The sequence below is a fragment of the Phocoena sinus genome, chromosome 10, assembly GCF_008692025.1.
Source record: "Phocoena sinus isolate mPhoSin1 chromosome 10, mPhoSin1.pri, whole genome shotgun sequence".
Lineage (NCBI taxonomy): Eukaryota > Metazoa > Chordata > Mammalia > Artiodactyla > Phocoenidae > Phocoena > Phocoena sinus.
The window spans coordinates 47,677,504-47,690,790 of record NC_045772.1 but is presented as its reverse complement, the minus strand read 5'-3'; the positions used below and the strand labels follow the sequence as shown (position 1 = coordinate 47,690,790).

The 13,287-nt window shown below is 36.5% G+C and overlaps 1 protein-coding gene across 5 annotated transcripts in view; it reads left to right on the top strand.

Moving 5' to 3' along the window:
• Positions 1 to 13,287, top strand: part of RAB3IP (RAB3A interacting protein) — a 168,826-nt gene that overhangs the window by 144,279 nt on the left and 11,260 nt on the right. For 4 of the 5 annotated variants that reach the window (XM_032645059.1, XM_032645060.1, XM_032645062.1 and 1 more), the window contains 3 exons: positions 2,344 to 2,439; positions 8,437 to 8,514; positions 9,177 to 9,380. In XM_032645059.1, coding sequence (XP_032500950.1) covers positions 2,344 to 2,439; positions 8,437 to 8,514; positions 9,177 to 9,380 — 378 coding nt within the window. Of the gene's footprint in view, positions 1 to 2,343; positions 2,440 to 8,436; positions 8,515 to 9,176; positions 9,381 to 13,287 lie in introns of those variants that run through there. The other variant, XM_032645063.1, reaches the window with a different exon arrangement.

Sequence of the window (13,287 nt, the reverse complement as noted above, 5' to 3'; positions counted from 1 at the left end):
CATAATACATGAAAACAAACACAGAGAGTCAAAATTAGGAAACAGAGAAATATATTCCAAATGAAAGAACAAGGTAAAACCACAGAAAATAACCTTAATGAAACAAAAGTAATTTACCTGATAAAGAGTTCAAAATAGTGGTCTTACCAAACCTGGGAGAAGAATGGATGAACATAGTGGGAACTTCAACAGAGAGATAGAAAATATAAGAAAGTACCAAACACAGGTCACAGAACCAAAGAATCTAATAATAGAACTGAAAAATACACTAGAGGGGTTCAACAGGAGGATAGATGATGAAGAAGAAGAAAGCATCAGTGATCTGGAAGACAGGGCAGTAGAACTCAGCCAAATAGAGCAGCAAAAAGAAAAAAGAATGAAAAAAAGTGAAGGTAGCTTAAGGGGCCTGTGGAACACTATCAAGTGGAACAACATTCACTTTATAGGGGTCCCAGAGGAGAAGGGAGACAGGAGGGGGCAGAGAACTTTTTGAAGAAATAATGGCTGAAAACTTCCTCAACCTGGGGAAGGAAACAGGTATCCAGGTCCAGGAAACACAGAGCGTTCCAGAAAAGAACTCAAAGAAACACCAAGACATATTATAATCAAAATGTCCAAAGTTAAAGAGAGTATCAAAATCAGCAAGTGAAAACCAGCTTGTTACATACAAGGGAACTCCCAAAAGACTTATCAGCAGATTTTTCAGCAGAAACTTTGCAGGCCAGAAGGGACTGGCATGATACATTCAAAGTGCTGAAAGGAAAAAACTTTCAGCCAAGAATAATCTACCCAGCAAGATTATCATTCACCATTGAAGGAGAGATCAACAGGTTTCCAGACAAGTAAAAGCTAAAGGAGTTCACCATTATACCAGCCTTACAAGAAATGTAAAAGGACTTCTTTAAAGCTGAAAAGAAAAGGCACTAATTAATAACAAGAAAACCCATGAAAGTGAAAGGTTTTCTCCATCAGCCTAGTGTCTCAGTGCTTAGCATTACATCCTAAGATATTTTTTTTCCTAATAATACTTCCAGTGATCGGTTTCCTTTGGAACCTTGCCACTTCTTCCTCCTTTAATATCTGAACCTTCTCTCTTGCTATCTCCATTATTCCCATCCTGCAATTTGGTTTTATATTCCAAGAGTTCTCCCCTTATGGTGGGGCTCTGTCCTTCTGGAAAGGTCTCTTTGCTGGATGCTTTGAGATTCCTGAGTGTTTAGAGCTTCACTGTACTGTTAGCTGCCTCTGTACTGCATATGATTTTTGCACTCATCTCTAACTTGGAGCCTGTGAAAACCCTTCCCTTTTTCTCCATTTGTTCTCACATTTTTTTCTTCCAGTTTTTACCAAGGGTATAGTCCTTTGCTTTTGGGGCATTTGTAATGATTTTTGGGTTCTGAGGCTTTATACAGTATCTCTGTAGTCCCTTTCACTTCCTGCTGCTCCCTTCCACACAGTGACTGATCCTGTGGTCTGGGCAGTGTAGCCACATTTTTCATGGTCTAAGATACGTTGGGATTTTCTTTTACCTAGTTTTGTTGAAGATGTAGTCATTTGGTTCTTCTGATATCCCAGTTGGAATATTTGGTTGTCAGGAATTGTCAGGGGATTGAAAAACTATGCTGCCACCACAGTTACAGAATAACTGTATTTGTGGCTGATATATAGAGAGTTTGGATTTTTTTTTAATCTCTAAGTTTGAAAGATAAATTTAGGGTAACATAAAATTGCGTATTTAACATCTTAATAAAGGAATTTTTAGCATCTATTTATGACCTACTGAGGAGTCACGTATAAATGTAGGATTTTTGTCAATATTCTTCTTAATTTTAAATGTAATATACATTGTTTGCCTCTGGTTGCAGTGTTAAATGGGTATAGTCTCCTAATGGAAATTTTAGACTAATTGCAGTATGGTACATGGAATTATAGGTAAACAATTTTTAAAGTAAACATGAAAAAACTTCACTGAACATTTATTGAAATGAATCAGCATAATTGAAGAAATTCCTTGGTTGATAGAAATAAATATGTTCAGAGAAAAGTTAAGGAAAAAAGAATGAAGTTATTTAATTATTTTCACATGTAATGAATAATTATACTTAATCTTTGGATATTTTATGAAAAAACATGAAAATTTAATATGTGAGTTAGAATTATTTGTAATTTTAGACTTGCCTGATTGTTTACACATAGCAAGTGCTAAATAAACACTTTCAGTGTGAATGTTGTAGGTGGGGGCAGTATTAATATTTTGTAATTTTATTAGTAAAAATTGTATAGTCTGCTGAATCTAACTTCAAACTTTGGAAATAAAAAAATAAAATGATCAATTTCTCATAGGAACTGAAGTTAAAAGATGAAGAGTGTGAGAGGCTTTCTAAAGTACGAGATCAACTTGGACAGGAATTGGAGGAACTCACAGCTAGTCTATTTGAGGTTGGTCTGTTTACATCTTGGCCAAGAGCAACGTCATGGTTTTTATATATTGATAGATTTGTTTTATGAGGGAATCTTGAAAAAGATATGCTTAGCTTCATGCATATTTATAAATCCTCTAAAAAGATAAAATCTTTAAGAAATGTAAAGTCTACAACTTAAAATGATATGAAAAGAAAAAAACACTGTGGGTTACCAGAATCAGGTGGTTTAAAAATGTGTATGTGGAAAGAAAGGAGATAAATTTTAATTTTGATTTTACCAACTATTTAGGGTCTGCTTTAGAGTATCTTTATATGATTCCGTAACAAAGATGGCAAACCCTTGAGGTAGTCTTCTGATAGGGGATGATTTGAGGAAAGTTAGAAGGCACACATCTTTATTTCCAGCCTGCCACAGGATCAAAATTCCTACCCAGTTCAAGCAGTGTTTCTCAGTGGGGGGGCCATTGACTTTGTTGGACATTTAGAATCCTTGGTGTATTAGGGTTTTCCAAGAAACAGAACCAATAGGATGTGTGTATATACATATATACACTTACATGTATGTAGAAAGAGACTTATGTAAGGAATTGACTCATGCAGTTATGGAGGTTGGCAAGTGCCAAAATCTGGAGGATGAGTTGGTAGGCTGGAGACCCAGGAGAGATGATGGTGTAGTTCCAGTCTTGAGTCCAAAGGCCAGAGAACCAGGAGAGCTAATTGTGTAGTTCTAGTTTCTAGTCCAAAGGCTGACAGACTTGAGACCAAAGAAGAGCTAATGTTTCAATTTGAGTCTGAAGGCAGGAAGAATTCTCTTACTCTTTGGGGATGAGCCTTTTTGTTCTAACAGGCCTTCAGCTGATTGGATGAGCCTCACCCACATTATGGAGGGCAGTCTGCTTTACTCAGTTTACCAATTCAGATGTTAGTCTCATCCAGAAGCATCTTCACAGAAACATCCAGAATGTTTGACTAAAGTATGTGGACACCTGTGGCCCAGTCAAGTTGGACACACAAAGTTAACCATCACACTTAACCCCAATTCTAGTAATACTCCCTCATCATTTTGACAGCTTTTAAATATCCTTGTGGAGGATGGGGAGAGGGTATTATTCTTGGTTAAGAACCACTACCTTTAGGGTATAAGACCTTTAGCCTTCAGAAGTTCCTTATTAAAAACATTGATGTGTTACTAGAATGACTAGTGTCATTATCACTTTACCAATATTTTCTTTTTTTCCCTAAAAATTTGTTCTTAAAAATTTTAATGTAAAAAAAGATTTTGCTGCCTGCCGATGCAGGGGACACGGGTTCGTGCCCCGGTCCGGGAAAATCCCACATGCTGCGGAGCGGCTGGGCCCGTGAGCCATGGCCGCTGGGCCTGCGCGTCTGGAGCCTGTGCTCCGTAAGGGGAGAGGCCACAACAGTGAGAGGCCCGCGTACCGCAAAAAAAAAAAAAAAAAAAAAAAAAAAAAAAATTTTGGAGGAAAAATTTCTTTACCTTTTGTTATTTTTGTATATGCAGAATCTTTTTTAGTTTTAGCTGTATGTATTTGCTTACCTAGTTGTAATCCTAATATATTTTGTACTTTAAATAACATCTTTTCATGTTACTACATAGTGAATGTAATGATAATCATAATCTATCAAGTGTACATTCCACAGTTTCTATCATTACAAGTAATATTGCAGAAGATATTTTCAAACATGTGGGCTTTCCGTGCCCCCTCTGCTCCACAACCCTTTGCCCTCTCCCCTGTCTTTTTGGGTGTCATTTGCTTTCATGGACGTTTAAAAACTAACTTATTTTCTTGTTTAGTTCGCTAGTTATCAGAGATGAGAGGAAGATAAATTTAAGCATAGAGGTAGTGGGAAGTTAAAGATCTGAAACAGGAGCTGTGTAACTTGTTACATTTTTATATGTAGAAGGACTCGGAAACAAGACTTTTCTTCCAGCAATGTCTGGTTAGAAGAAATGTTTATAAATATATGGATAGTAGATAAGCAAACAAATATATTATGCTACTTATGTTAATTTTGATTTCCTATCTGCCTGCCCTTAATTTTAACCCTGCTTATTTCCATCCATCTGCACTTACATGTGCATTTTGTTAGATGAAGTAGGGGGAGAACAAACAAACTCTTCCCTCTCTATAGTAGGATGTGAAGTACCAGAAATGCGGTTCATGCAGTGAATGAAAAAGTTATCTAAAAAACATAGTTTTGGGATCCCTAACTTATCCCCAACCTAACAATGGCTAATAGCCTTAACTGTGTATACTTTCTGGGAAAGAAACTACACTGATTAAAGATGATTTCAGTAATGAAGAAAGTTGTATTCAAACCAATACGAATTTAGAAAAAAAGGGCAAAACATTTTTCTGTGGTCTCAGTTGTGCCTTCATGATTTCAGTTTACCATTGTCTTATGAAAAGATGTTTTTTGCCTACATTTTATGTATATGTGTCTGTAGTTTTTTTAAGAATTAAAGATTTTTCTGAATAAACTCAATTTGTACAATTTTGGTAAACTTGTAAACTCAGATTAGGAATTTATTATGAATGATGAATAATCTTGAATATAATTATACTTTGTATTTAGCAAACTTGAGTCTTAAATGTATCAAATACAGGACTCTAAAATTTTATATATGTGTGTGTATATATGTATATATATATTTTTTTCTTCTAGTATTTTAGATTTTGAGATAATGTAAGATATAAAATGAAGTTGGTTGAAAGAATGCTTTACAAAGTAGTCTACATTTAACATGGAAAAAAAAGATATGTAGTCTTAAGATGTTTTTATATTTTTTCAGCCAGTTTTAATAAATGTCTATGATATGCTTAGTTTTCTCTCAACAATGCCATATGGCACATATAGTATAAATTGTTATTTTGTCTGTGAAGAAAATGAGGCATAATTAGAGTAAGGAGCAAAGTTGGGACTCAGATTCATGACCTTGATCTTGCTTTAAGTGCTATGAAAGTCATAAATGGAACTTCATTTGTCTCAAGCCACAGAGACAAATTTGAGCATGGACCTTCATTATGATAAAGATACCTACTATTTATTGAAAGTTTCCTATGTACTAGACACTGTTCTAAGAGCATATGTACTTACTTACAAATTATGCACATACACTAACACACATATAATATGTTACAGTATAAAACAAAAGTTTTAAAAAGAGTGAGATAATAAAAATGCTTAAATTTTTAATAATAGTACAAAAGTATTTTATTCTCACTAAAACATATTGTGTGTGTGTATATTTATTTAGTGAAAGCAGTGTGATTGAATATGTTACCTTGTTTTTGAAATCTTATTCTAAATTTATGATCCAGATGAAGGTCTGGTCTAAATTCCATTTTTAAAATTTAGATGTAATGCTGCTGCTGACTCACAGATATACTGATCCAAAAGGAACAAGTACTTCTTTTCCTGTAATAAGTCATTATACTGAATTTTCAGTCCCATTGCCAGTTATGTGAAGGCTTTTCCAGAACATTCTCTAGTGAATTTTTGTCTTCTCTAATACCAACAAATTGTTTTTGCAAATTAATCAGAAGATGTTGAATAAACACTTTTTGTAAAAAAGAGAAGAAAATCCCCTTCATTTGAATCACTGCTAACCAGATAGGAAAAAAATTCTGTTTTTAAAGTTTGTAAGTATACAGACATGAATATTTGTATAGATCAGAGGTCTGCAGCCTGCAGGGCAAAACTGGCCTATATATACTTTCGTACAGCCTAATGAGACAAGATTGGTTTTTACATTTCCAAATGGTAAGAGGTGGGGGAAAAAAAAATCAAAAGAGGAATATTTTGTGACATATGAAAACTATATGAAGCTCATATTTCAGTGCCCATGAATTTTTATTGGAATGGCCACACTCATTGTTTTACTGTCTATGGCTGCTTTCACACTGCAGCAGCAGAGTTGAGTAGTTACAATAGAGACCATATGGCTTACAAAGCTCAAACTACTTACTATCTGGCCTTTCTAGAAAGTTCGCTGACTTCTCATATAGATGATACTTACATCATTTTTCAGTTTCAGAATGAGAGTGATAGAAAAGTTTTCAAACTTTTTTGAATATATCCTTTGATGTCTTTTGTCAATTTGCTAAAACCTATGAATTATCATTTTAGATACTGCTCCTGCCTCATTCTAGCTCTTTTCTCTTTCCTTTTTGGACTCCAATAACATGTATGTTATACCTTTTCAATGTATCCCTTATATCTCTAGGGGACAAGTCACCCCAAATCCCAGCTCACTTTCCTGGATTTACCTGTTCTCCTGGATCTTGGTCCCCTGATTCTTCACTCTTTTGTTAGCTCTCTAATGTCTTCAAACACATTTTTAAAAAATGTCCCACTTTTAAAAATTGTTCTCTGTAGGAAGTTTGTTTCAAGTTGCATAGTCCGCTATTTATGAAACCAGAGTCCATTTCCAAACATTTAAACAAATATTCTCTCCTTAGCATGAGTTACTTCTGCATTCATAGTTTAAATATCACTTACCTTGGTGGGTCAGATAGATATGTTTATTATTTTGAAACTACCTGTCAAGTAGTGTTTTATTGACAGCGACATCACAGAAAAATCTAGCACAGCTGAAACATTTGTTATTTTTAAAAGAAAAATGCTTACCTCATTATTAAATTTGATAGCTCTTACAGACTTTGACACAAGATAACCAGCATAATTGTGCATGGCATATTCTCACAGTTAATCTCATTATAAAGCATTGATAGTAAAGCTTCTCTTATCTAAAATAATATAATCTGTAAACTCACATTCATGGGCCACATACAAGCTGCAGTTCATTACAGTACTCTAAGAGCAAATGGACAAATGGGAGTGCCACCGTGGAATTCTGGTGTGGAGAACTTTTACTCTCCCCTGAACAGTCAACAGACCTAGTGAGGGTTTCTGTTGTCAAACGATTAAATGTCTTTGAAGCTGATTTCCTTCCTTCCTTCCTCCTTCCCTCACGTCCTTCCTTCTCATGAACTGTAAACTGAAGTTCTAAAATACATGTTCTTAAATCTTGGGGGATTATCTTGAGCACCTGTATACTGTTCCAGTCTATTCTTATTCTTTATAGGGATTATTCCATACAGGAGAGTAAGCTTTTTAAAGTACAAGTAAGATCATGTCACTCTCTTCCTTAAAAAACCATAAGGCTTCATAGTGGATTTAGAATAAAATCCAGAATTTGTACTCAGATATTTTATTTGATTATTAGAATGTAATCAGAATGTAAGCTCCTTAAGAGCAGGGACCTTGTCTCTTTTCCCAGTGTATTATCAGCACCTGGAACAGTACCTCATGAAGAGGTGTCATGACTAAGTGTTTGATGAATAAGTGATATATGAATAAAGGGGAATTAAATACCTAGAGTTTCATATTTGTGGTACTAAAAAGTTAAGATCTTATTAAAGGGTTAACTCTGATTTGCCTTTTTAGATTGCTCTGCACAAAATTGTCATTTAATATCATTTTGTGGATACTTTTATTGGAAGCTCTAAGGTTTCTCAACTGTTATTCCTATAAACTGCAACATTATTGATGTGTTAATATTTTTACTTGTCCCTTCTGTATGCCTTTGCTGTGGGTAGTAATATGAATGAATTGTGTGTGTGTGTGTCTGTGTGTGTGTATATACCAAATTATAAAAACCTAACTGCAAAGAAGTTGGATTTGACATGTGGGTTATGTGTTTTCCTTCATCACATTTGCAGTCCTTACACAGGGATTGATCAGAATGATCAAACTCAACTTGGCTGCCTCAGTGGTAATAGATACTAAAATAAGGTACCTATTCCTTATTCCTAATAGTTGGTCTGGCTGATGACAACTGCTATTTCAGCAGTTTACGCTGGATACTTAATTTTAGGCAAAATTTTGTTAGTGTATCTTTGCCTCAATCATAGACACATGTTGAAAGATTTTTGAAAACAAATGCTAGATACTTTGTTTCCAAAATTTGAGATGTTAACTTTTTCAGGAAGCTCATAAGATGGTGAGAGAAGCAAATGTCAAGCAGGCAACAGCAGAAAAACAGCTAAAAGAAGCACAAGGAAAAGTAAGTTGCTGCTGCTTTTAATACTATAAGATGTAAAGAAATTAGTGATTACTATTTTAAAAATACCTTAACATTTATTGGATTTGTTCTGATTATAAAAGCAGTGCTTACTTTAGAAGATTTTTAAAACTACAGGAAACTATAAAGAAGAAAATAGCTACTACATATATATAATTAATAATGAATGTTTGGTGTCCATTTATATTAGAAGCAAATGATTTAAAGCCTTGTGAATCACATGTATTATCAAAAGGATTACATAATCACATTTTAAAGTTATTATTTATTTTCTTAATTCACTTAAAAAAAGCCAACTGAAATGTTATTAGATTTTACTATTTTAGGAACGAACAGCAACTAATCATAAGCTATTTTTTAATATATTTTGAAGATTTTGAAAATTCACATAAGTGAAATGTTAGACATTTTGATAATTTAAAAAATTTCATCTGATGTGAATAGCAGCTGAATCCAGACTGTATGGAAACATCAAAAAACTTGGTTTAAAAAAAAAAATTTGGTTTTACTTTCCTTTTATTAGTCCATAGGAAATACAGATTAAACTTATATTTCATCTTTGAAAGTAACCAAATTGCTAACATTTAGCTGCATCTGTCATAAAACATATTCAGTGTATGTGACTGTGTTGATTTCTTTTCAAGATTGATGTACTTCAAGCTGAAGTAGCTGCATTGAAGACACTTGTATTGTCCAGTTCTCCAACATCACCTACACAAGAGCCTTTGCCAGGTGGAAAGACACATTTTAAAAAGGGGCATACAAGAAATAAAAGTACAAGCAGTGCTATGAGTGGCAGTCATCAGGACCTCAGTGTGATACAGCCAATTGTAAAAGACTGCAAAGAGGTAACTCATCCAGGACTGTCCCCTCTGACTCTGTTGATACTTATTAATTCTCATCACTGAGGTGTTGGTTATGATTTTTGCCAGCAAAATTTTTAGTACAAAATATTCAATATTAAGATGGGGGAGGCATTATCTAGAGCTGGCTGCTTTCAGGGATTCTTCATTTCCCTTCTCTACCTGGCTGATTTTGGAGTACCCGCTGGAAACTTGGTACGTTTCTTAATCTCGATATTTCATTTAGGGAGCAAACTGTCATGTGTTGTATAAAGGAGAGTGGGTGGCTTTAATGATATGACTAGTCAAAATTTATTGCTAGGGTGCTCAAGCAAAATATGAATATAAGAATGTGTGAAAACATTTAGGTGATTTTCTTGAAGAATGGCACATTGCTTTTACTTAAATTCTGGGAGAAGCAGAATTTTATATCAGTAAGGTAGTCCTAGAGTTCAGATAATTAAGCAACGAAAAATGGAACTAATGGTAGCCATATCATTTTAAAAGATATGTTATAAAGATAACTGAGATAATAACTGGAAATATTTTGAGGTTTTTTTTTTTCTTTTTTGCGGTACGCGGGCCTCTCACTGTTGTGGCCTCTCCCGTTGCGGAGCACAGGCTCCGGACACGCAGGCCCAGTGGCCATGGCTCACAGGCCCAGCCGCTCCGTGGCATGCGGGATCTTCCTGGACCAGGGCACGAACCCGCATCCCCTGCATCTGCAGGCGGACTCTCAACCACTGCGCCACCAGGGAAGCCCCTTTTTGAGGTGTTTTGAGTAAAATAGTTTTTACTTACATATGATGAGAAAACATTTCCAAGGGGATTGATCACTAATTAATGAGCAGCCTTCTCCCATTTTTTTCTTAAAAGCTATATTTTACATTGTGAATTCAAGTTCATCATTATTCATTAAGAAGCTGTGTGTGCTTGTTCAGATTTTTGCATGGAAGCCAGGAGTTTATTAAATTGAATAACCAAGGTTGTTACTTATTTTAATTGAATTGCATTTTTAGTTATTAATAAAAAAGATGCTAGTGAGAGAGAAGTTCAGTACTTGGTCAAATCTGAATGTGACAAAATCTGAAATTCACATTGGTTTCTATTAAATATTTAAGAAGCTTTTTTAGTCATAACTTTAATTCTGATTTCTTTCAATTTAGATAGTATTTTTTTTTTGGCTGCATTGGGTCTTCGTTGCTGTGCGCAGGCTTTCTCTAGTTGCAGCGAGCAGGGGCTGCTCTTCATTGTGGTGCTCGGGCTTCTCATTGTGGTGGCTTCTCTTGTTGTGGAGCACAGGCTCTAGGCGTGTGGGCTTCAGTAGTTGTAGCACGTGGGCTCAGTAGTTGTGGCTCGTGGGCTCTAGAGCGCAGGCCCAGTAGTTGTGGTGCACGGGCTTAGTTGCTCCACGGCATGTGGGATCTTCCCAGACGAGGGATTGAACCTGTGTCCCCTGCATTGGCAGGCGGATTCTTAACCACTGCATCACCAGGGAAGCCCTAGATAGCATTTTTCATTGCTTGGTACAACTTGTATTTTTGCTATGGTTTCTCAGTGTGTGTAATTATGTACCTTTTTTCCCTATTGTCTACACTAAGAAAATTTAAATATTTTCTCATGGAAAATTTTAAAGTTTTGTTTTTAATTTACAAAATTCCTTAAAATATGAATAGGCAGCATATAACTTTTTGCTTTCCACATATACCCTGTTTTCTAATACATGTGAAAAACTTGTCAAATAGTTTCATTAGACAGCAGAAACACATAAATTTGACTTGTGTAAGTCCTAAAAAACGATCTAACAATTGGAAGGAAAATGAAACATGTCCATGTTTCTGCAGAAAATGTGATGGGGGCATTTGGTCATAACGTATCTTCTGAAAGCATTTAAAACATACGTGAATGTGTGCACACACATGTAATGAGGCAAGGCTTTGAGATCAAGTCACTCAGATGTCAACTTTTACTGGTTTCTTGCTCTGTAACCTTGGTCAAGTTATTTTATTTCTCTAAACCCTAGTTTCCTTATCAATAAATGGAGATTATAATATTTATCTTGCTCAGCTTTTAGGATTAAATGTTTGTGAGGTGCTTACCATAGTTCCTGACAGAGTCAGCTCTTATTAATTACTGCCTTTAAACTAGAATCTTTCCTTAGAACACTACCTACTTTGAGCTTTATATCCATCAAAGGGTAGCCTTTACAAAGAAAGTGAATTTGAAAATGTAAGTATTACTTATCTGCTAATATTTTTATCCTTTCACCTTTAGCTTTGATTCAAGGAATTTATGGATTGGGATGAAAAATATTCACTTTGAGATTGCCATTATACACCTTAAAGGAAAGTCTGTAGGAAACCTGGGGTACAGTCAGCCTTTTGTTACTTTTGTGTAGACTCCCTGCACATCTGATTGAGCTGTGCTAGAGGTCATAGCTGCAGTCAGTGCTTCATTTATAGTGTATCCAGTGCTTCTGGCTTAGAGTGCCAGGCGAGTGAGAGACACTACTCTGTGTTTGGGTGGCTGTGGGTGGATGTAGCTTTGTATGTTGACAGGTAGTGTTGAGCTGGGCTGAGGGAATCTGTAGAGAAGAATACTTGGGAAAATTTATTAAATTGGATGGGTAGAGAAAGGACAACTGGAAGAGTGAATAGGAAGGTGGGAGCCAGCCTGGATTATTACTGATAATTCAGATGGTAGATACTGGATGTTGAAATGCCAAAACAATCTAAATAAATGTTATATTTTAAGATAGTCTGTTTAGGAGGCTATGTGTGTGCTGCTTTTAGTCTTGCAGCTTATACAGTAAATATTTTGGAAATTCTTTTGGAAATGCCTTAAGGTAATAGCAGAAGAATTGGTGTCACTTTTGACCCCAAACGAGGTTTCACGGTTTAGTCAGTCTCTGTTTATTCAAACATGTTATTTTTAAATTCTTTTTTTTAAAATTATTTAATTAATTTATTTTTGTGTGTGTTGGGTCTTGGTTGCTGCGCGGGCTTTTAGAGTTGCAGCGAGAGGAGGCTGCTCTTCGTTGTGGCATGCAGGCTTCTCATTGCGGTGGCTTCTCTTGTTGCGAAGCATGGGCTCTAGGCGCGCAGGCTCAGTAGTTGTGGTGCACGGGCTTAGTTGCTCCGTGGCACGTGGGATCTCTCCGGACCAGGGCTTGAACCCATGTCCCCTGCATTGGCAGGTGGATTCTTAACCACTCCGCCTCCAGGGAAGCCCCTCAAACACTTTATTTAATTAACTTGGCTCCAAATTACTTTTTGATTATTTTCACAAAAGACTTATCATCTTTTATATTCAGAACAGTGTGCACTTGTATCTTTTTTTATTTTAACTTTTTTTTGCAGTACGCGGGCCTCTCACTGTTGTGGCCTCTCCCGTTGAGGAGCACAGACTCCGGACGCGCAGGCTCAGCGGCCATGGCTCACGGGCCCAGTCGCTCTGCGGCATGTGGGATCTTCCTGGCCCGGGGCATGAATCCGTGTCCCCTTCATTGGCAGGCGGACTCTCAACCACTGCGCCATCAGGGAAGCCCTGCACTTGTATCTTAAGGGGAGCTCCAACATTACTATTATTTTTTTTTTGGCGAGGTGGTTAATAGTAGTGTCCTTGGACACCATAGTGGATACATTGAAAAGCGCCAGCTAATCATTTGGGAGTTTGGATTGTTTTTTTAAAAGAAAAATTGCGGGGCTTCCCTGGTGGCGCAGTGGTTGAGAGTCTGCCTGCCGATGCAGGGGACACGGGTTCGTGCCCCGGTCTGGGAGGATCCCACATGCCGCGGAGCAGCTGGGCCCGTGAGCCATGGCTGCTGAGCCTGCGCGTCCGGAGCCTGTGCTCTGCAACGGGAGAGGGCACAACAGTGAGAGGCCCGTGTACCGCAAAAAAAGAAGAAGAAAAG